Here is a 23,643-nt window from a genome sequence, read left to right as displayed (position 1 = left end):
CAGCACTCTAGAGGCAGAGCCAGGCAGACCTCTGTGAGTTTGAGGCTAGCCTGGTCTATAGAGCGAGATCCAGGACAGGCACCAAAGCTACATGGAGAAACCCTGTCTCGAAAAACCAAAAAAAAAGGCAAGGATATAAGAGGTGGTGTGGGAATTAATGTGTTGAGTAGAGTTAGAGTTAGTTTGCTAAGAATCTTTTAAGAGGCAGTGGGTTTAAGTGTGCTCCATAAGGTTGATTTACAGGCTGGAGTAAGCCTGGTCCCCAAACTTTAAGTAGACCAGTTTTAATGTCTGTTTTTATTCTAGAAACATAGTTACTACAAATAACACAATTGAGTCTTAGTTTTGGCAGGGCATTGCAGTTTCTTAGCTGTTTGTATTGTATACCAAAGTAATACAATACAAAATTTATAAATATACCTACAAAAGGTGAGAATTTGGACTCAGTAGCCTTAAAATCAAGACGAGAGTCAACTGAGGGAAAGAAGGTCACAACTAAAAGCATATTAATATCGATAGAAACTTAATCTAGAGACAATAGAAGACAGTATTTCGGAGGAGAAAGTGTTTTTGAATTGTTTTAAGACAGGATGTTTGTGTAAGTACTAAAGTTTGAAAAATAGTGTGCTGACTATGGCTTCTTCAGATAAAAGGTCACGTGGTAGGTCCCAGGCTTGCTGTGGTGAGGTTTGATGTGGCACAGAGGACAGAGCCCTGAACCACTCACCATCATGTTCTGCTGCACTGGCTGTCACACTCTTGACCACAAGGACATTTTACGTTATAACACCATGTTCTTATTGTGACAAGTAGACTTAGAGGTATACTGCACAATAATGCTCTTACCATGCTGGATGTACTTAATTGATCTTAGGCTTTTGTTTTTTTTTTTTATGTCTTTGGGAAGGGTATTGGTGGCTTAACCCCCACCCAGCTCTGTTATTTATTACTTTGTTTGTGCTTTGTTTTTCTGAGACAGGGTCTCTCTATGTAGTTCTTACATTGTTTTCATTATCACTTTATAGATTTGGTATGTGATAAGATAATCCCCACTTCAAAGGGTGGTGTACTCTATCTACCCGACTTAAGCCTTGGAAACCATTACTTTGCTCTCTGTCCTTGTATATTTGCAAATTATGGGCATTTTATATAAATGGAATCATAACATATATTTTCTTGTGGTTAGATCCCTCCCCCCTTTCTCTCCCTCTTCTATATTGGGAATTAAATCTAAGGATATAACCCTAGCCTTTAAACATGCTCATCTATGTTTACCATGTATCACATACAAACAGCAACAGCAATTAACAACAACAAAAAAAAACCTTAAGGTGACCTTTACTGAGCCTAACTTTTGGGGGTGCATGGCCAAATTACAATTTATTCTGACTAAAAAAAGAAAAACTTTTCCCTCTTTCAAATTCATAGCCTCTGTTTTTCATTACTTGTTTGTTGTTGCATACATATATGGGTACTGTCTTAGTCAGTGGTCTGTTGCTGTGAAGAGATGCCATGACCATGGCAACTCTTATAAAAGAAAGCATTTCATTGAGGTTTGCTTATTGTTTCAGACCTTTAGTCCACTGTCATGGTGGGAAGCGTGGCAGCATGCAGGCAGACATGGTGCTGGAGAAGTAACTGAGGATTCTACACCTGGATTGGCAGGCAGCAGGAAGAGAAAGCAAACCATTGGGCCTAGCTTGGGCTTTTGAAAACTTCAAAGCTCACCTCCAGTGACACATTTCCTCCAACAAGGCCACACCTCCTAATGCGTTCAAACCCGGTGCTACTCTCTGGTGGCCACCATTCAAATCTATGAACCCGTGGGGGCCATTCTCATTCAAACCGCCACATAGATGTGTATATATTCTCAAATACATCCTGCCTAGTCTGTATACTATTACTTATGTCTATGTTTTCAGAGAGCAGAGTATATGGGAGGGTTTGAAAGGAGGAAGAGGAAAATGATGTAATTATAAAAGAAATAATAAAAAAAAAGGAAAAATATAATAAAATGAAATAAATGGCAAATACTAGAGCTGGCAGGTGTAAAATGAACTTGGTTTGCTGTGCTTCTGAATACATGGTCCGTCCATCCGTCTGTCCGTCCGTCTATCCATCGTCCGTTCATCCAGTGTGTATGCACCGTGATGCAGATATGGAGGTCAGACAACATTTTATAGGAGTGGGCTCTCTCTCTTCACTATATGGGTCCTGAGGGTCAACACAGGTTGTCAGACTTGGTGGCGTGGCCCTTAGCCCACTGAGCCATCTCCCTGGCCCTAGGTCGGTCCTGGGGATTGTTTATTTCACAGTGTGTGCCTATAATCCCAGAGTTTGAGAGGGCCAAGTATGAGGATCAGTGGTAGAATGCTTGCCTAACATACAAGAGGTTTAGTTCCGAGTTCCCAGAAAGCAACAAAAGAAAAACAAACCAAATGCGATTTCCTGTTTCTATTTAGGTAAAATATTGAACGACTTCATCCGTGTGTTTTTCTTGATTACTTATTATATGTCTTACAGTATAAAAAGTTATTTAGTTCCGTGTTATTTAAATGCTATAATAATTTTTAAAGATAATCTTTTTTTTTTTCTTTTTAAATAGACCCAGAAAAATAACTTAGAGAACCTGGATAATTTGAACCTACTCAGAAAAATTGTTTTTTTGTCCAAATGTGTTCAAATATCCAGTGAAAGGTGTAGTTTTTACTTCCGTACCAACTCGTCACATACGTATATGTCGTACAATTGGCGCATGGCAAAATACTGTGAGAGCTCATTGTGACAGCAGGAAATGCCGAGTGTTTGATTTGTTCAGAATTGGAGGTGAAGGAAGTCATTTCATGACTAAATCAGATCTTCAGAGTGGTGTCTTCAAGGTTGAAAGTTTGGGCTGGGCCCCTAGTCTGATTGGAAAGCAGGGCATAGGAATTTGCTTTAAAGATTTATTTTCTTAAGTGTACTGTGTTTAGTGTGTATGTTTACTGGAGAAGTCTTAGAGTCAAGGAGGTTTTCAAGATGATGGGAAGAATGAGGCACCAGCCTGGTTGGGGTGTGTGCGCAGTGTATGTCTGTCTCTCTGTCTGTCTGTCTGTCTGTCTGTCTTGGTATAAACATATACTAATTACTGGAAAGTATGCTTATCTTGAACTTGTTATTTAAAAGAAGTATCTGCATTGAGGAAATTTCAAAAGGATTTTTTACCCTGCTTTTTGTCTGAGGAAAATGTTTTGCTCTTCGACTGTGGGCTGTTTTCTAGAGGGCTGTGGCAGGATGTTTCACAATCACCATGGAACAGACTGAGAGCTGCTGTTAGGGAAACTTGGCAAACAAGTTATATGAGTGCTCTTGTATTTTTTTTTTTTTTTAACATCTGAAAGCCTGTTGAAAACTTAACAGCACTGAAGTAGTAGTCAGAGTTTTTAAGTTGCCATCTAGGACTGCAGGGCCTGCTGTGGTGAGTGAAATAAAGAAATCTTTTAGCAGAAGCATGTATGGTGCTGTTCCCGCTGGTCTTTCACCTCTGCTTTCAGTTGATGGTGTCGTGACATATGTGATGAACCACAACCCAGGGGAACTCCGGGGACAGTGTTGAACCTGGAGGAACTGTCCTTGGTTTGATTTTTATTATTGCTGCTGAAATGTTGGCTGAAATTTTGCTTTCAGCATATGCTCTAGGATTTACCTGTACATAATAAGCACCCTCCCCCACCCGCTTGGGCTTTTAAGACTTTCAGTAAAGTTAAAAAATCTATGAAACTCAGTTTTTCTTACTATAGTGAATCTGGCTTCTAGAAATAGATGCTTCAAAACTGATTTGATAGTTTTGATTCCAGGAAATCTTTATTCTCCAGTCCCCAGGGCTTGTGGTTTGCTTTAGCTCTGTTCCACAAACAAAGTGAAAATCATTTACAAATGCCAAGTGGCAAAAGACCTTGTAACATATCTGTTTATATTTCTAGTATCAGAGATTTGCGTGAGTGATAAGAGTTGACCCAATTTAGGCAATGTAGTTTTGTGTATTTCTTTCTACCAGGGTTTCTAGACCCTGAGTGCAAATTGGGCCCACTTGGGGAAGTTTATTTATAGGCCCTGGCCATATCGTCAGATACTCTGAATTATCTGGTACTCATTTGCTGTTTTAAAATGTTTCCCAATATAGAGACAAGGTTAAGTAGTGCTAGAATTTAGTGAAGTTCTCTTTCTCAAATCACACCTAGAACTGGGATATGAATCAGTGCTACAATACCCAGTAAGCATGTGTAATGTTCTGAGTTTTATCCTCAGATTTCCAAGGATATGACTTGTTTCAAGAGGGTAGAAAAGATGATTAATTTAATTGTTTCAATGAGGAAATCTTTTAGACATGTTTGGAGAGCATTAAAAAAATTTTTTTTTGAGAAAGGGGCTCATGTAGCACAGGATAGTTTAAGACTTATATAGAGATAAGGATGCCCTTGATTTATCAGAGAGTGGCTTGAAAAGGATTAGAAGGATTAAAAGTTGTGGCCTTGTTAGAGTAGTGTGGCCTTGATGGAGGAAGTGTGGCACTGGGGTGGCCTTTGAGGTTTCAGAAGCCCACCCCCTGCTTCTTCTCTCTTGGCCTGTGGATCAGGCTGCAGCTCTAAGCTACTGCTCCAGGGCCGTGAATTCTGCCATGTTCCCACCATAATGAAAATGGACTAAACCTCTGTAATTGTAATACTTTCTTTTATAAGAGTTGTCTTGGTCATGGTGTCTCTTTATAGCACTAGAACAGGGCCCAAGAGATACTGTCACTTTATTTCTTTAGCTGAGGTATAACACTTGCCTGCATGATCAAAGTTCTAGATTTGATCCCGACACAACAAAAAAGTAGAAATTTTATAAAAGGAACTACAGATTTTCCTTGGCTGTTAGTAGTCTCATCGTTTTATACATAACTTTTAAATTTTAATTTATTTTTTTTTTTTTTTTTTTTTAGATATTATTACAGATTTGTGAACGTTGTTACTTAATCAACCTCTGAAATAGTTGCTCTAACTCTGACATCTCTCCAGTTAATTTATTTTTTGAGTTGGTGTTGCATAGGTTGGCTTCAATCAAACTGCTGTGGTCAGGTAATCCTCTGCCTCAGTCTCCCTGGTGTCTGGGACTGCAGGAGCATGCCACTATGCTCACTGCTCTGACCCTTTGAAGCTCTTTTCTAAAATCAGTCTTGGAAAGGAGTTATATTTAAACAATGTAGAACAAAAAACAGGAGTTCAATTATAAAGAAGAAAGTCTGTTACTTAAAACCAGCAGTAAATTTACATATGCCTCTATTTCATTTTCATAAGCTTTTGGTATCCGGATAGAGGGAACCAATGTTCAAACAGTAGACTTAAAGCTAATTCCTATTAGGGGTGGAATTTGTCTAACTTATCCTTCTTCATCTATTGATGTTCTAACCCATATTACCGCAGATTGTGACTTTATTTGGAAAAAGGGTCATTGCAGATGTGATTAGTTAGGGTGAATGGAGTGAGCCCCTGCTCTAGGGTGAGTCCTTACAGAAGGGGAAGCTCAGATTCAGACATGTGGGAAGAACATCGGGTGGCCATGAAGACAGCCAAAGAAGTCAGGGGAACTGAGCAGGTCTGCAGAAGGAACCAGGCATATACCAACACCTTCACTTCTGACATAGTCCTCAGCGCTGGGAGAATACGTTTCTGTTGTTGAAGGCACTTAGTTTTGGGTACTTATTGTGGCAGTGAAAACAGATGGATTCAAGTCAGAAGTTTTTACTTACTCTAAAAATCTAAATCTTAGATAATTCAACGTGTGAAATTTTATGTTTGTTCATACCCTCTTCCCTTCATGGCCCTGGCTAGCCTGAAACTTGTTATGTGGATCCTGGCCTTGAACTTTCGGCAATTCCCGGTCTCTGCTTCTGTAGAGTGCAGGGCTCACCATGCTGTGAGGAATTTTACAATGTGTGGTTTTGAAGGTTTGGATTCTTGATGACTCATACTTTAGTCAGTTGCTAGTCAATCCAGATAAAAGGCAGTTTGAGTCCAGATCTGTAGCTGGAGTTACTGGAGTGTGCGTTTTCCTTCCATTTATGGTAATAGAGGCCAACACCTTGTAGTCACCTGAGATGTGTTCTGTAGTTTCAGGCTTCTCACTTCTCCTGTGTTTCAGTTTATTTGTATTTTATTTTCTGTGTGTGTGTTGCCTGTGTGTGTGTGTCAGTATCGTACATGCGTGCCTACCACGGAAGCCAAAGAGGGCATTGGATCCCTGGGACTGGAATTTTATAGATAGTTGTAAACTGCCATGTGGGTGCTGGGAATCAAACTCAGGTCCTCCGGAAGCGCAGCCAGTTCTCTTAACCACTGAGAGGTCTCTCTAGCCCCATGTATTGTGAACACATGAGTTGTTTATTGTATGTGAATTGATAGCACCCTGAAGAAGTGGGAAGTGTTCACTTTGAAGTAGGCTCATGATTTCAAATTTTATTTTTGAGATTATATAATTTCAATATTTCTTCCTTTCCCTTTCCTCCCTCTAAACCCTCCCATACACCCATCCTGGCTCTCCTTCAAATTCATGGCCTTAATTTTTTCACTACTTTTTATTGCATGCATGCATGTTTACACACACACACACACACACACACACACACACACACACACACACACACACACATTTAAATATAACCTGCTAAGTCTATATATGTTGCTTGGATATGTTTTCAGGACTGACCATTTGGCAGTCGACACCATTTGGTGTCTGGGAAGAGCACCTCTCCCACTCCCAGACTGCTTCAGTGGTCTGCAGTTCTTTTTGTAGGGTTGAGGCCTCCTGGGCTCTTCCCCATCCACTTTGGCGTGTCTTTTGGTGTTGTCCTTGTTCAGCTCATGCTTGGGCAGTCATGTTGGTGAGGCTTTATGCGCCGGTGTAGCTATAGCATTATGAGGAGACTAAACACCTCAGCGAACTGCCTGATCCTCTGGCTCGTAGGGTCTTCCTGCCCCTTTCTTCCACTGTGTTCCCTGAGCAGGAGTGTTTTGTAGACTGAGCGCCACAGCTCCACGTTTTGATTGGTTGTGGGTTTCTGTAGTGGTCTCTGTCTCTTGATGAGGGGTGAAAATTATACTTATCTGTGGGTGTAAAGACAATGTTTATAGATTGTTGTTAGGGATTATTATGTTCATGATTTTAATGAGACGCTCAAGTTGCCTTAGCAAGAGGAGACTCTGTGATCCCAGACAACAGAACCCTAGGGAAGAGAATGTTAAAGACACAACACCACTCTAAATGCCTGTTAAACTATCGTGTTTCTTTTCTTTTTTCTTTCTTTTTTTTTTTTTTAGTTTTTCGAGACAGGGTTTCTCTGTGTAGTTTTGGTGCCTGTCCTGGATCTCGCTCTGTAGACCAGGCTGGCCTCGAACTCCCAGAGATCTGCTGGCTCTGCCTCCGGAGTGCTGGGATTAAAGGTGTGTGCTATAGCCACCCAGCTTCCATAGTGTTTCTAGACAGAGCCAAGGAGATAGGCATTCAGTTTAATAAAGCCAGCACGTTGCAACTGATGAGTGGGATGCAGATAAACAACACAGACCCTGGAGTCAGTTCAAGCTAGGGTTCGGTTACTGGCCAACTGTGTCACATGGTGAAGCAGAGTTGCTGCTCATATCTGATGGGGGGACAAACCAGGAAGTACCCCATTTGAAACAGTGTATTTACTTAAAACCATACACACTCTCCCATATCCTTAAACTCGTTTCTAGATTAATTTATAGAAACAGTTGTTAGACTACTTTGAGAATAATGACAAGTTTAAAAATGTTCATTATAAGTACAATTTATTTTTCATGTGTGTGTGGTATACATGTGTGTTCACATGTATATGTCTGGGCATGCGTGTGTGTGTGTGTGTGTGTGTGTGTGTGTGTGTGTGTGTGTGTGTGTGTATACCAAAGGTTGACATTGAGTATCTTCCCCATCACTCCTCACTTTCTCAGGGTCTGACGTTGGAACCCAGACCTTGCCTATTTCCATAGCCAGCTAGCCAGCTTGCCCACGGGGTCTGTTGTCTTTACCTTCCTAGCACTAGGATGAGAGATGGCCCCCACACCTGACACTTACGGGGGTGCTGGGGATCTGAGCTTCAGCCTCCATGCTTGTAAAAGAAGTGCGTTATTCACCAAGCCATCTCCTAGCCCCATATACATTTAAAAATTTTAACCTTCAGTTGGTTAGACCAGTGGTATTTGTCTTTCTCTCATCTCTGCATTCCTTTGTATAACACAATCACTCATGTCAGTGTTGGAGAATGTGCTAGGTCTCGTGATTCCTATTTTCTTTGTTAACTTTCTACTATATGGTGCTGCCCTCTAAATCACAGAACCAGCCCTTCTTTCCTTTTCCTCTCCATTTCTTTATTTTCTTTTGGATACAGTCCTGACTAGCTTGGAATTCACTATGTAAACCAGGCTGGCCTTGAACTCTCAGATCTGAGACTCACTGCCTGTTTCCCAAGTGCTGAGATTAAAGGTATTCTTCATATTTAACTAAACTTTTGGGTCTGAGGAAATATTTTCTTTCCTTTCTTTATGTCTGCATTTTTTTCACCCTGACATTTCTGAGCATTGAAGCTGGGGCCTGTACACTCTACCAGTGAGCTTTATGGCGGACTTCAGTTTTTCCTTTCTTGTTCTCTGTCCCTCCTCTCCTCCTTCATTTCCCCCTCCCATCTCTTCGTCTTCTGCTTCATTTTGTTCTCTCTCTCCCTCTCCTCCTTGAGAGAGTTCTCCTTTTGTAGCCCAAGTTGACCTGAAACTGTATAACCCAAGCAAACCTCACATTTGGGATCCTCCTGCCTTAGCCTCCTGATTGTGGGGAGGTCCCTGCAAATGCCGTGGTCGCAGAGTAATGACCCTCTTGAGGCAAGAAGGAAATCTAGTTAGCTGGTGCTGGTTCAAGCTTCTAGAGTCTGACCCAGCGCAGTTTATGTTTTACATATTTAAACACGGTACAACTTAAAAAAAAAAAGTTTTCTCGTGACAATTATCACTACAAAACTTAGGACATGACTACATGACTCCTTTGCAAAGTACATTTTGTAAAATACCTGTGACCTCTTCCACAAGAATGAGTTCTATTAGCTGGGTGGTAGTGGCACATACTTTAATCCCAGCACTTGAGAGGCAGAGGCAGGCAGATCTCTGAGTTCTAGGTCAGTCTGGTCTACAGAGGGAATTCCAGGACAGCCAGGGCTACACAGAGAATCCCCATCTCAAAAACAAAACAACAACACAAGATTATTATATAATTATATCATTCTCCCTTCCCTTTCTTCCCTTCAAACCCTCCCATATATACCCTCCTTGCTAGTTTTAAATTCATGGCCTCTTTTTTCATTAATTGTTGTCATTTGCATGTATGTTACACATATATGTATATATACACACACATTCCTAAATACAGCCTGCTCAGTCTGCATAGTGTTACTTGTATGCATGTTTTCAGGGCTGACCATTGGGTATTGGATAATCAATTGGGCTGGGGGGGCAGGAGAGGAGTTCTTCCCTTGGGAAGACGATCTCTTCACTGTCAGTATTCCTTAGTTGCCTGTAGTTCTTTGTGGAGGGTTGAGGCCTCTTGTTCTCCTGGCTCCCTGTCCCCCTTCTCTCTCCATCCCCTTTGCATATGTGTGGTAAAAAAGAGATCATTGATGGGGTAGAGGGGCACAATAGAGAGGGGAATGGCAGGATACACGTGGTCTGATTGGGGGAGGGGCTCTAACTTGGAAGCAGGGAGGGATATAAATATAGAAGACAGGAGGGTCAAATAATAGTAAGGATGTCTGAAAAAGTCATAAGGAATCATATCATTATCTGTCTACTTTAAAAATTATCATACATGTACATCTTTATATAAATAATACATATGTAGTTTAAATGAATTTTTTTTTTTCATCTAGGCTGACAGTTCTCCCTCCAAGAGCCAAAGAGTATTTAACAAAAACCCAAACACCAGGCATGAGAAGCACTCTCTGAGTTGTTGGTCAGGGCTGTTCTAGAGATCCCCCAAACATTGCTCACTGTTACTATTAACCCTGGTTACCTCCAGAGATGGAAGGTATTGCTGAAGTCATGCACTTTAGATTACAGGCTCCTGAGCGAGAGCTCACCTGAATTCCTGCTCCCTGAGGACTAGCTTTCATGGTACCAGAAAGGACCAAAGGAGGGAAGCAACCAGCACCTATAACCACAACAGCAACCAGCATGGCATGATGATCCTAAGGGTGAGGTAGTGGCACACATACCTGGTGATAACCAACAGCTCTTTTATTGAACTTAAGACCCTCTCAACAAGAGGAAATCATGCCTGGTATCGAAGTTTTTCCTAATAAATTGTTAAATTATAAAAATAACTGAGTATAGCAAACTATATGATGTATACAGGGATGATTTCTGCCAGGGAGCAAAGAAAACTGGTAACAGCAATTTCTCTAGGGAGGGCACTGTGGTAGAAAATAGTGATATTTGACAAGGAGTTCTTGAGCTCTGCGAATAAAGTGGAAAGAATGGTTGCCTTCTCCAGGCAAGCCATAGTTTTGTAGACTAGAACAAGGAAGAGAGTAATAACAATATCTAGGTATTTAAAATATAGGAGGGTTGGAGAGATGGCTCACTTGGCAAAAGCATGAGGACTGAGTTCAGGTCCCCAGCAGTCATATGAAGAGCCATGTGTAATGATGCATACACATAGTCCCAGCACTGGGGGGACAGATAGGAGGAGCCCCTGAGCTCTCTGTTAGCCTCTCCTGCTGGATCTGTGAGCTCCTGGCTGAGTGAGAAGCCCTGTAGTAAAAAATAGGTACAAGCTGGGCTGTGGTGGCACAGGCCTTTAATCCCAGCACTTGGGAAGCAGAAGCAGGTGGATCTTTGTGAGTTTGAGGCCAATCTGGTCTACAAAGCAAGTTTAAGGACAGCCTGGGACGTGGGGGCTATTACACAGAGAAACCCTGTCTCCCTCCCAAAAAAAAGTACAAAAAAAAGGGAAGGCACCCAACATAGACCTCTAGCCTGTGCATACAACACTCACAGACACCCAAATGTAGGAGCTGTATAAGTTTAGATAGAATTGCTAAGGTGTTTTTTGTAATATTTTTGTTCTTGCCAGTTTCTGTCCAAATTGCCAGGTCTAGGTTTGCATAGGGAGGAATATTGTGGCTTTATTTGTGTGAGTCCTACACCTGTGAGTTACATTTGACATACCTCTGTCTTGGATTTAGTGGCTGACCTTGAATATGCTCTTAACTCAATTCTTTATCTGTCAGTGGCTGAGGTGATGATTTCTGTTCTCCCATGTACATTGAGTGAAATTATGTGAAAATTTATTGAACATTGGGTTCAGCCTCTTAAAGCTCCACTTAAAGTGGATTTAAGTGGAGCTCCTGAGACAGAAGAGAAGGTAAAGTGTTTTAGCAGGTGAATGTCCGTACTAGGTTGTATTACATGCAAACTGATTACCTCTCAAGAGAAAGAAAGGGAGGGTCCTTGAAGTGGCTCAGACAGTGAAATCACTTGCTACTGTCCCTGCTGAGCTGAGGTTGAACCCTGGCCAGGGCTTACTTGGAAGGAGCAAACCAACTCCTGCATTGTCCTCTGACTTAGACACGCGGCCTTGAAGTCAAATGTTTATATTTTGTTTTGGAAATTGAATGTTGTCTTTACTGCTTATGTATGTGTTTATGTGTTTCACAATGTAAATTCTTGATCCCCTAGTTTCAGTTTCAAGTCTACTTTCACAGTTTGAAAAGCCAGTTACTTCTGTATAACTTTTCTGAAACAGGAAGAAACATTTTGAAATAAAACCAAATGTGCTTTAAGATCAGCACTTATGAATTTCCTTGTTTAACATTCTTGAAGGTAAAGATACTATCTGTTTAACACCCAAGATATATTAGCTTTCAGTACTTAAATTTTTATGATACGAGGAATATCTGACCTTACTCTGCAATGGTATAAACACACTTGTTTTAAAAGATCAGCACTGTTTAGTATACACCAAAGCCATAAGTCATTCCAGTGGAGTATACACTCAACTGAGGAAAATGTCAAAGTCCTTGATGTCATTGTCTGTAAACAGGAATCTGTTCCCACTTAGAGAATGTTCTCACAAAGTAATTATCATATTAAGGAGGAAAATTAACTTTACAGTGGAGAAACTTGATAGATATCATTTAACTAAGCAGCCAAAGTTCGTATCCCCAGCACTGGACACATGAGTACTTAGGGACACCTTGACATGATATATTTTAAGGTATACAACTTCTTTGAATTCTCGTCAAAAATGCAAACTTGATCTAGTCACAAGGAAATGACCAAACACAAATTTTGGGCTATTCTATATAACAAATGACCCATTCTCTTTCAGAAGTGCTACATTTAGACAGGTGTGGTTATATGTACTGAAACTCAGGAGGCTAAGGCAGGAGGATGACTTTGAGTTTGAGGCAAATCTGGGCTACATAGTAAGATTCCATTTCAACAAAACAAAAGAATGAAATAATAATTACTAAATGAAGCTTGTGATCCTACAATGAACTCTGAACTCTTCTGTTTTACCCTGCCCTACTATGAAGTAGTGAGATGATTAGGGAAATTTCAGATTTGTAGATTAGTTAATAGTACAATAGCGATGTTCTTTTCCTGCCTTTGATATTTTGTCTGTTTTTATAGAGGCAATGCATTTAGGAAATAAGACTTCAGTATTTTGCATTAAAAAGGCAGTCTGGGGGCTGGAGAGATGGCTCAGCAGTTAGGGGCACTAGCTGTTCTTCCAGAGGACCTGGGTTCTGTCCCCAGCACCTACAAAAGATAACAATACTGGGAACAGTCAAGTGTTAGAATTAAAGGAATATGAGTTAAGGTTGTACGAAAATTCTTTGAAGTAGTTTCTCAATTTTTCTAAGTTAGAAATTATTTCATTTAAATAAGAAATTTAAAGGAAGCTGGGCATGGTGGCTTATACTTGTTATCCCTGTACTTGGGAACCTGCTGCAGAAGAGTCCCATGAGTTGAAGGTGACCCTGGGCTGCACAGTGAGTTCCAGACTACTGTGGGCTATGTGACATAATGAAACAAAGCAAAACAGAAAGGAGCAGCTTAATTGATTTTTAGTACAGCATTAAAACCTCTCAGTGCAGTGAGTTCTCAATGGTAAAATAAAGTAGCTAGATGAAGTTAAATCTTTCAGTTCTGAAATTCCGTAATCTTCTTTGGTTTTGGTGTTATTTTTGAGACGGGGTCTTACTCTGTAGCTTTGGCTGGTCTAGAACTCAGTATGTAGATCAGGTTGACCTCAAGCATGTGGGGATCCAACAACCTCTGCCTCCCGAGTGCTGGGGTTAAAGGTATGTGCCACCACACCTGCCCTAAAATTCTGTAGTTTTATAAACAAACATTGGTAGGAAAAATTCATAACTTTAATACAGTCATCCTTAAAGAGGACAGTAATAGAAAATGTGAGTTAATTGTTTTCATGTGAGTCGAAGGATGTGCAAGTCAAGGCTTCCTGCCAAGTAACAGTGCAATAGTTGAACTGAGATGTTCTTCTGTGAAAGAAACTTTAGTAAGAGTTTATTTAATTACATTTCATTGCATTCCACTTCCTGGTTCATGCTTAGGCATAATTTTAAAGCCTATTTTATTGTTTTTTAATCTAATGCTGTATTAAAATGTACTTTTATAATTACTGATGAAAACCTGGCCATTAAGATGAAGAAGCAGCTGGGCGGTGGTGGCGCACGCCTTTAATCCCAGCACTCCGGAGGCAGAGGCAGGCGGATCTCTGTGAGTTCAAGGCCAGCCTGGGCTACCAAGTGAGTTCCAGGACAGGCTCCAAAGCTATACAGAAAAACAAAACAACAACAACAACAAAAACAAAACAAAACCCAGACGAAGAAGCAGGCATAGTGGGGCACACTTGCAGTTGTAGCATTTAGATGGAGGCAGGAGCAGCAAGAGTTAAGGTTGTCCTCTGCTAACTAGCCAGCAGGTCAGCCTGGGATACGCAAGACCCCGTCTCTTAAGAAACTGAGACAAGATTAATTATTAAAGGCTAGGTGTTATAGTTTCATAGCCCTTATAAACTAAAAAGATTGTTAATGTGTAAGTATTAGAGCCAGGTATGGTGGCATATACTTGTAACCTTAGAGTTTAGAAGAGTAAGTTTAAGATCAGCTGCAAAGGGAGATTCTGTCTCCAAAAGCTAAGACAAACACACACACACACACACACACACACACACACACACACACACACACACACACACACACATACACGTGCACGCACTCGAGCTACCATTCCCCCACACAAACCAGTAAGATGATGTAGGGACTACATTGCTCTAAACTGTAAAACAGGATGGTGTGTGGATCAGTGTTTGAGTTCTTCCTAGCCTGCCTTAGGCCCTGGGTATAGTATCCACCTAAGAAAATGAGAACAAGTAAGTTACAAATGCGTGTCCAGTGTTTTTGAATTGTAGACAACAAAAGCAGAACTGTTCTCTTTACCTCTGTTCCCATCTCTTGCAGCTTGGCGATCCTGCTATATTTCCTGCTGTCATTGTGGAACATGTTCCTGGCGCTGATATTCTCAATAGTTATGCTGGTCTAGCCTGTGTGGAAGAGCCTAATGACATGATTACTGAAAGTTCATTGGATGTTGCTGAAGAGGAAATCATAGACGACGATGACGATGACATCACCCTCACAGGTGTGTGTGTGTGTGTGTGTGTGTGTGTGTGTGTGTGTGTGTGTGTGTGTGTGTGACTGTTACAGGTGGTCAGAGTCTGGACCAGGTGTTTTCAGGTTCTTAGTCTTTTATCCAAAGATTTAAAAATAAGGGCTCACATAGATTTGCAAAAGTAGTAGGCAACTGTGTCTATAGCAGAGCAATAATGGAAATTATTATAGAGGGATATCCTATCAAGAGTGATAGTGAGATTATTCAAGGGCCCCAGGGTAAAATTTAGAGTCTTTTTTAGAAATGGGTTTTAAAGGAACAAGGGGCTGGCTACTAAGTGTAGTTTGGATGTTTTTTTTTTTATTTTTAATTGATTAGGTTGTTTTTCTATTATGCATTCTTCATCCCATGATGCATCTGGTTTTAATTATATGCATGTCAATTATGCATAGTCAGAAGATAATAGAGTGAGTTCTCTAAAGGTTACTGGCAGGCACAGTTTTGCCTTACTATACATGCACCCAAAACCAGTTCAGGATGAATAGGCCTTCTGTTTGTTTTATCTGTATATGTTGGAAACACACTTGACTAGAAATAGTCTTTACTTGATAGTTACGGAGTAGAGAAACTTATGTTATTGTTAAAAGATGTGTAGCCTGATGTAGAGTCAGGGCCAAGGGGTTCTGGGGTTGCTAGGTGTATTGTTTGAAGAAGGGTGTGTATGCATAGTATGTGCAGGTAAGGAAATTAGGCTGCTAAGTACATTATTACCGTGGAGAGATGTGCTTGACCCCAAACCAAATGGAGGTCCCAGGGTCACTTTACTACCTGCAGAAGCTAAAGCCTGGATGAAGAAAGTGGCACATTCTGCCGCCTCACCTGTTTGAAACGGCTTTCTTGATCCCCCTTCCCCCCTAGATACGTTGAATACATTGAAATAGACATGAGAAGACTTGATTCAGAATCGCGTCTTCCCTGACTGCTACGTTCCTGAGAACCAAGTGAAAGCTGTTTGTAGGGAAGGAGATAGGAAGGCTGTTTTCTTACTAGTGTCTCAGGAAACCAGACAGTAAGCCAGGACCTAATGTGTGCTGAAGCCCTGGGATTTACAGAGGATTTCTGTCAGGGTCAGAACTAGGATAACATTGAAAACTGGAAGAAAGGATTATGGAAGAGGGAGGTGTATTAATGCTTTTATCAGTTTTAGAAAATGGTATGTGCTTTATCTTTGTACCATTTTGTTTTGTGTGTGTGTGTTCTTTTTTTTTTTTTTTTTTTTTTTTTGGTTTTTCAAGATAGGATTTCTCTGTGTAGCCCTAGTTGTCCTGAAACTTGCTGACCTTGAACTCAGAAATCTGCCTGCCCCTGCTTCCTAAGTGCTGGGGTTAAAGGTGTGTATCATGACTTCCCTGCATTTTACCAATAATTTGGGAAGGGGGCTTTGTATGATTTTTAGATTTATTTTTATTTTATTTTTATGACTGTTTTGCCTCTATGTATATATGTACACTATAAGCATGCCTGGTACTTATGGAAACCAGAAGAGGGTGTTCAGCTCCCTTGGAACTGGAATTAACCGGTTGTGAGCCATGATCTGTGAGCTGCCGTGTGGGTGCTGGGAGTTGAACTTGGGTTTGCTGTCAGAGCGGCTCTTAAGCCCCGAGCCATCTCCTCAGCCCTGACTCTGTAAGTCTCATTTTCATATGTTTTGGTCAGAAGTGTTAAGGATATTTGAGGAAATTACTTGGAAGCAAGGATTTGCATCTTGATTCTTAAAAGAAATTGTTTTGGAAATAGACATAATAGGTAGAGTTGAAGTTTTTTAGTGGCATTGTGACTGCCTTGTTCTCAGCTCTGTCTTGGCTTTGGCTACAATACTTAACACATAATATGTGTTCAATAAAAACTTCTTACATAGTAACTTATGCTAGCAAATACTAAAACTTTGAAGTTAGGATATTGAAAGCAAAGTGGTATAAGTGAAAGAATAATTGGATTATTAGAACTGACTATGTCTAGATGCATGTGCTTGTCTATTTAAGAAGTTAACACATGGATATTTGGTGGGGGAGGAAAAAAAGAAAGATTCTTACCTAAAAAATATACAGAAGAGGTCTGGACCAATGGCTTAGAGGTTAAGACCATTGGATGCTGTTCCAGAGGACCTGGCTTCAATTCTCAGCACCAGCATGGTAGCTTACAACTGTCTGTAATTCTAGGTCCAGGGGATCTGATACCCTCTTTTGACCCCCTAAGGGCACCATGCAATGGTATACATAAATGCATACATACAGGCAAAACACTCATACACTTAAAAAAATTTAAAGTAGCAAAGTAGACCCTAAGTTTAATATAGGAAGAACAAAAAACTTAAAAAAGTTATGCTAGATTTTTTTTTTGGTAGCAAAAGGTTTTCTATGTGTGGGAAGGAGAAGAAAGAACATTGACCTTTTCAGCAGATATTGGAAACAGTTTTGATTCCCCCCAAATTATAACCAAAATAAAAAAGACAAATGACTAATGTGTAGAGCGAGTTTAAAAGCAAGTTAGCAACTGTAAATGGAGAGAATTTGATTAGTTATGTTAATGAGTAAAAAATGTAAATGTCTAATATGGGTGACCAAGTTACTTGTTTAGTAAACAAATATATACAGTGTGCCTGGTACATGATGCCACTTGGGAAGGTGGAGGCAGGAGAACCAAGGGCTCACTACCAGCCTGAGCTTCGTGATCCCCACCAAATCTAGTGGGGAGTGAGAATATCATTTTACCCAACATGCTGAAGAGATGATGAAAGATAATTAAAAAGATGCTAACTTTGTGGCATAGAACCCTTAGGCCAAAGGGTTTTAAGCTGGGCTTAAATTTTTGTCGAGTCCCCCCACCCCGACCCCAAAGATGTGGGATCGTATGTAGCATCTTCTATTTGGCCAAAGATTCATGCAAGGAAATACTAGCAAGGAGCTGGGTTTCTGTTATTTGTATACTTGGAAAGACTAGACCAAGACTACTCTTGAGGACTCACGATAGAGGCTAGCTGAGCCTGGGGTAAGAGCAGCAGCCGGATTTGGGGATGAATAAAGTTGCAGTCCCCTGTCATAGTAAACGGAAAGGTGACAGATTGTTAGCCGCTGAATGTTTATTATGTGGTAAGCTTGGATAATTTCCTTAGAACTTTTCAATTTTAAGTGGCTTTTTAGTGAAGCATGGATCTATTTTAGACTTCTTGCTGTCAAGCTAGGACCTGAGTTCAGTGTCTGGGACCATGAGGCAGAAGGAGAGAATGACTTCTGCAAGTTATCCTGAGACTGTCACACATGCTGTGGTGCCTGTGTTCTCCCTCCCTCCACCCCACATAGAAGAAATTAATGTAACAAGATGTAAAAATACAGCACAATTCCGTTAAGTGCCTTATCTTGATTCTTCTTCCATCATCTTAGCTAAGCAGTATACACTTGTCAAGAAGATGAAATGATCATTGGTTATAACATTATCAACGAAGCCCAAGTCCTACTTAGATCTTACCAGTTGCACACATTGCTTTCTTTCTAGAATACCTGTTCCCATTCTCATGTGCCGTTTTGTCATTAGACTCAACAGTCTGGACCCATCGCTCTGTCTTTCCTTGTCTCTCATAACCGTGACACTTCAGAGGTACACTAGTTATGGACTCTGTAGACTGTCCCTCAGTTTCAGCTGTATGGCATTTCTATATGGAAATGCACATTTTATGAGACTACCACAAAAATAGCAATATCAACCTAACCCATAGTTTTGAATTTGTAAAAAATGTGTATCATTTAATTCTAATATTAATACAAAAAAAAGAGCAGAATTTAGAAAGGTTAAATACTGTGCCTAAGATTGCATTTGTATTGAGGCAACATCTAATTCTTATGTTCTCTGTTTTCTCAGTGTTCGCTGTGGTTAGGGTTACCTCAAGCATGTTAGGCACGTGCTTTATCACTGAGCTATATCTCCAGCTTCTAGATTCACTTTTATCTTCTTTGTTAGAACAAATCTATGAATGCATTTTTGGTGACTCTAAGCTTACTTCTCCTATCACTAAGGGAGTTGGATTGGTCAGAATCTAGTTTCTTTTCATTGCTGGCTGTGATTGATATTATTTCTGTAATGACCACCTCTATCATGTGTCTGTTGTGTGACTTGGCTTGACCTGATGGGTTTTGCAGTGTATTTTGATGTAACTTCAAGCCTTAGAGTTGAATTCTACTCAGTGTTAATTGGAAACCAATGTCTTCTGAAAGAATGCTTATTCATTGATCTCCAAAGAGGAAATTGAACTAGGAAAGCAAGTCGAGGAACTTTAGACAAGAAATTGTTTTAGTTGAGTGTATTATTCCTTTGCATTTAGGCTTGAAGACAGCAAATGACAAGATATAGATGGATTCGTTCCTAGGAGATAGGAAAGTCTTGGGCTGGCCCTGGAAAGCAAGCCACATCTTAAAAGCCAGATTATCTGTAGCTTGTTCCTTCCTCCTCCCTTTATTTTCTCACCACTCAAGTCCTTAGATCCTTGGTGCTCATCTAAGCAGTGTGATGAGAAAGGGAAGCAGGTCTAGTTCCCTTCACTCCAGAGTGGGGAAGGTAGTAAGTACTAAGCCTTTGAGAAGCTGGGTGGGGGTTGGGGGGAGGAGGGCAGAGACTGGCAAGGGATGGAACAACACTGCCTGGTTTGCCAGGGCTAGTGTAACACAGTACCGCTTCACTAGCTGACAGAAACGTTTCCTTGTAGGTCAAGGTGCTGGCTGGCTGGCTTGGTTTCTTTCCCCCATGCTCACTGATGACTGTCTTCTCCCCTACCTTCATATAGTCTCCCGATTACTGTACACATCCAGGTTTCCTGCTCCACTGTGATGACCTCATTTTAACTGCTCTCCTTAAAGGCAGTCTGCACATCTTCTTGGTGTCTTCTGTTGCTTGCTTTGGTTGTGGTAATGGTTGTTCCTGGTGCTGGGATGGAGTCCAGGGTCTTGAGTATGGTGCAGCAGGTGCTCTACTGCTGTGTTCAGCACCAGCTGAAAGGAATTTTGAGAGATACAAATGGTATTATATACTTAGTTAATGTTAATTTTTTAATGCATGATGATATCATCATGTTACGCTCCTTATCTTTTGGAAATATCTTTTAGAAATCTGCTTGCAGACCCAGATTTGTAGTCCAGAACTTAGGAAGCTGAGACAGAAGGAGCAGCTATTCTAGGCCAGCCTCAGCTACATAGTGTGTTTGAGGCCAGGGTGGGCTATAATAAGGTCCTGTATTTAAAAAGGAAAAAAAAAAGCACTTGGGAAAGAGGCTCGCTCAGTGAATAAAGGCACTTGCTGCCAGTGCCCGACGAACATGGCACTCAGAAAGAAGCAGCTCCTTCGGCTTGTCCTCCGACCTCCACACGCATGCTGCGGTATGAGTGTACCTACACACAAACATCTAACTGTAAAAAAATTAGAAAAATAACAAAGCAAACAACCAAACAAATGAACAAAAATGGAGTCTTGAATTCCTTTGCAATGATCCTTTGTAGGAAGTAAGGACGTGGGGGTGGTTGGAGGGCATGGGTGAAAGATTATCTCCTTACTGTTTGATTGTGTTTGATGGTGTGAATGAGCACAGGAGGCTTTATTATATTATGTCTCATAACTGGTTTTGTTCAAAATGTCTAATATTATGAAGACTAATCACTTCATGGTGGTGAATGCCTGTGATCTCACAGCTCAAGAGGGAGAAGCAGGAGGGTCACTGTAAGTCTGAGGCTAGCCTGGTCTTACATCATGCATTTTGGGCTAGCCAGAACTATATAAAGTAGACACAGTCACTAAAAGACAAAGAAGGGCTGGTGAGATGGCTCTTAATCAGAAAGCGTAATGACCTGTGTTCAATCCCCAGAGCCCACGGGAAAATGGAAAGAAAGATAACTCCATAAACTTGTCCTCTGACCTCCACACACACTTTGTGGCACAGGCCACACATATCACACATATAAGATGACAATAATTTTTAAAGTCCCCTCAAAAAAATAAAAATAAAAAGGCAGTTGGCTGGTGTGGCTCCTGTATTTCCAGCACTTGGGAGGGTGAGGCAGGAGTATTTCTGCAAGTGTGAGGGTAGCACGAGCTATAGAGTGTGTCTTAGTTTGCTTCTTTATTGCTGTGATAAACACCATGCCCCTAAACAGCTTGGGGAGGAGAGGGTTTTCTTGGCTTACACTTCCACATCACAGTCCATCATTCAGGAGTTAAGGCAGGAACTCAAGGCAGAACCTAGAGGCAGGAATTGAAGCAGAGGCCATGAAGGAATGCTGCTTACTGGCTTGTTCTCCATGGTTTGCTCAGCTTACCATTTTTTTTTCCTTAAAGCTTTATTCTTTATTTTATGTGCATGCATATTTTGTCTCCATATAACGTAAGAGTGCACCATATGCTTTCAGGTGCCTGAAGAGGCCAGAAGAGGGTGTTGGATTCCCCTGGAACTTGAGTTAAAGGTGGCTATAAGCCACCATGTAGATGGTTGACAACTAAATCCCAGTCCTTTTCAAGAGCAACAAATACCCTTAACCACTAAGCCATCTCTCCAGACCCCTCACCTCCACCTGCTTTCTTATACTGTCCAGGACAACCTACCTACTCAGGGAGGTACAACTCACAGTGGGATGGGCACCCCTGCATCAATCCTTAATCAAGAAAATACCCTACAGACTTGTCTGCAGGCCAATCTGATGGGAACATTTTTTTCAATTGAGTGTCCTTCCCAGATGACTTGAGCTTTTGTCAAGTTTACAAAACAAAACAAAACAAAATAAAACAAAACCCTAGCCAGCATAGGGTGAGACATTGTACAAACCCACCACAGATTTGGTATTATGGCATATGTTCTGTATCTTATAGTTTATATGCATACAAAGTCTATTAAGTGGTATATCCTGATTCAGGAGATGAACACTGTGACTGAATTTCAGAGTAGCACATATGTTGGAGCTAATATTATTTTTACTTTATTGTAGTTGAGGCTTCTTGTCATAATGGAGATGAAACAATTGAGACCATTGAGGCTGCTGAGGCACTCCTCAATATGGATTCTCCTGGCCCTATACTGGATGAAAAACGACTAAGTGAGTGCTAACGATTGCTTGTATCTGTATACATTGCAAAGCTATTCTTGCCATCTCCATTAGATAATAAATGTCAAGAGAACAGAAGGGCTTTTTTTCTTTTGTGGGTCCCAAGCACATTGCTATGTGATACCTTGTTAGAATGTTCTGTTTAACAGATTTAAAATTTGATGAATAATTTTTAGAATAAAAAGTAATTTGTCCTTTATGAAGTAGTAGATTATGCAAAATCTTTTTTCTCCCAATATATTTTTATTAATTATTTGGGAATTCATACAATGCACCCTGATCACACTTGCAATTTTTTTATTAAGAAAAGTTTTTTCATTCATTTTACACAGTAATTAAAGATCCCCCTCTTCCCTCTTCCCATCCCCCCAAGCCTTCCCTCCTCAACCCAACTTCTACTCCCCTCCCCAAGAAGGCAAGCCCTCCCATGGGGAGGCACATCCAGTAGAGGCACGAATCAGGGGGCTTTTGGGAGCCCACTACCTATGCTGGGACACCTTGTGCAGCCTTGAGGCAGGGGGAAGGGCTTGGCCTTGTTTTTTTTTTAAGCTTTATGTGCATCAGTGTTTTGCCTGCAAGTATGCATGTGCACTGTATGTGTGTAGTGCCAACAGAGGCCAGAAGAGGGTGTTGAATCTCTTGGAACTGGAGCTATAGAGGGTTGTGAGTCATGATGTAGGTGCTAGTAACTGACCCTGGTCTTCTAAAAGAGCACCAAGTGCTCTTAACTGCTGAGCCATCTTTTCAGCCTCTCATTGGTTTTGAACCCAGACTAGTACAATATAGTCATGTCTGTAGATAATTGTATTATACAGGCAAAACCTATTGAATTTTTCCTACTCATTTGTTGCATAAAATTCATTGCCAGCTTATTAACCTTTTAAAAAATGTATTTCTCCTTTGACACTTTCTGACAAGGGGGAACCAAAACTTCAAAGCATAGTTACTAAGTCACTTGAAGGTATTTATTGAATGTTTGTGATGTGCACAGCAGTATGTTAGGCAATGGCATGATATAAAAAAAATGGCTCTTATTCCTTTCTCCAATCTTACAGTTTAATTTTGAATTCATTCATGTGTGTAAGTAACTATAAACTCCAAAAACAAATAAGTGATAGCATAGTGCTCTGGAGGCAGTGGGTCCTCTAGCTTTATGGAGAGAATGTTTTAACCAAATGACAGTTACACTTCATTAGACAGAGGAGGCAGAAATGGGCATTCGCGTTAGAAGGAATAGATTCAACCACCAGCACCAACTTGTACAGTATTTTCTTTCAAGGAAAAATGTTTTTGTATGTGTGGCTAAGGTGTTAGGCTTTATGATGAGTGGGGAGTGAGGCTGGAAAAGTAGGTTTGTGTGGTGGTATTCTAATTGTACTGAAATGTGATTTTGATTGTATGTTAATAAATAAAGTTGCCCGGGGGTCAGAGCTATTAGAGCCATAGACAGAGTGTGGCGGTGGTGGCACATGCCTTTAATCCCATAGATCTCTGTGTGTTCAGGGATACAGCCAGCATTGGAGACACATGCCTTTAAGACCTAGGGGGCTGTACATTCAGACAGTGATGAAGCAGTCACGTGTTTGGGTTTACAACCAATGAGAAGGCAGAATGACTATGGAACCGACTGACACACAAGGAAATAGCTCTCTTTCGGGAAGCTGGGACAGCAGGAGGAAGGGTGAGATTTTAGCTCTGAGCTCTGACCTCTGGCTTTCTCTTTTACATTGTTTCTGTGTTTCTTATTTAATAAGACTGTTGGATACATCAACGGGTTTGGTTTAGAT

The 23,643-nt window shown here is 40.8% G+C and overlaps 1 protein-coding gene across 5 annotated transcripts in view; it reads left to right on the top strand.

Annotated features, from left to right (window-relative positions):
- Elf1 (E74 like ETS transcription factor 1) overlaps positions 1–23,643 on the top strand; it is a 96,630-nt gene that overhangs the window by 58,409 nt on the left and 14,578 nt on the right. For 3 of the 5 annotated variants that reach the window (XM_028878756.2, XM_028878786.2, XM_028878745.2), the window contains exons 3-4: positions 14,570–14,750; positions 21,740–21,847. In XM_028878756.2, coding sequence (XP_028734589.1) covers positions 14,570–14,750; positions 21,740–21,847 — 289 coding nt within the window. The remainder of the gene's footprint in view (positions 1–14,569; positions 14,751–21,739; positions 21,848–23,643) is intronic. The other 2 variants (XM_028878803.2, XM_028878794.2) reach the window with 1 other exon arrangement.

This window comes from Peromyscus leucopus, chromosome 9 (assembly GCF_004664715.2).
Source record: "Peromyscus leucopus breed LL Stock chromosome 9, UCI_PerLeu_2.1, whole genome shotgun sequence".
In the NCBI taxonomy this organism is placed as follows: Eukaryota; Metazoa; Chordata; class Mammalia; order Rodentia; family Cricetidae; genus Peromyscus; species Peromyscus leucopus.
Note: the sequence above shows the minus strand (reverse complement) of the source record. Positions and strands in the feature narration are given on the sequence as shown.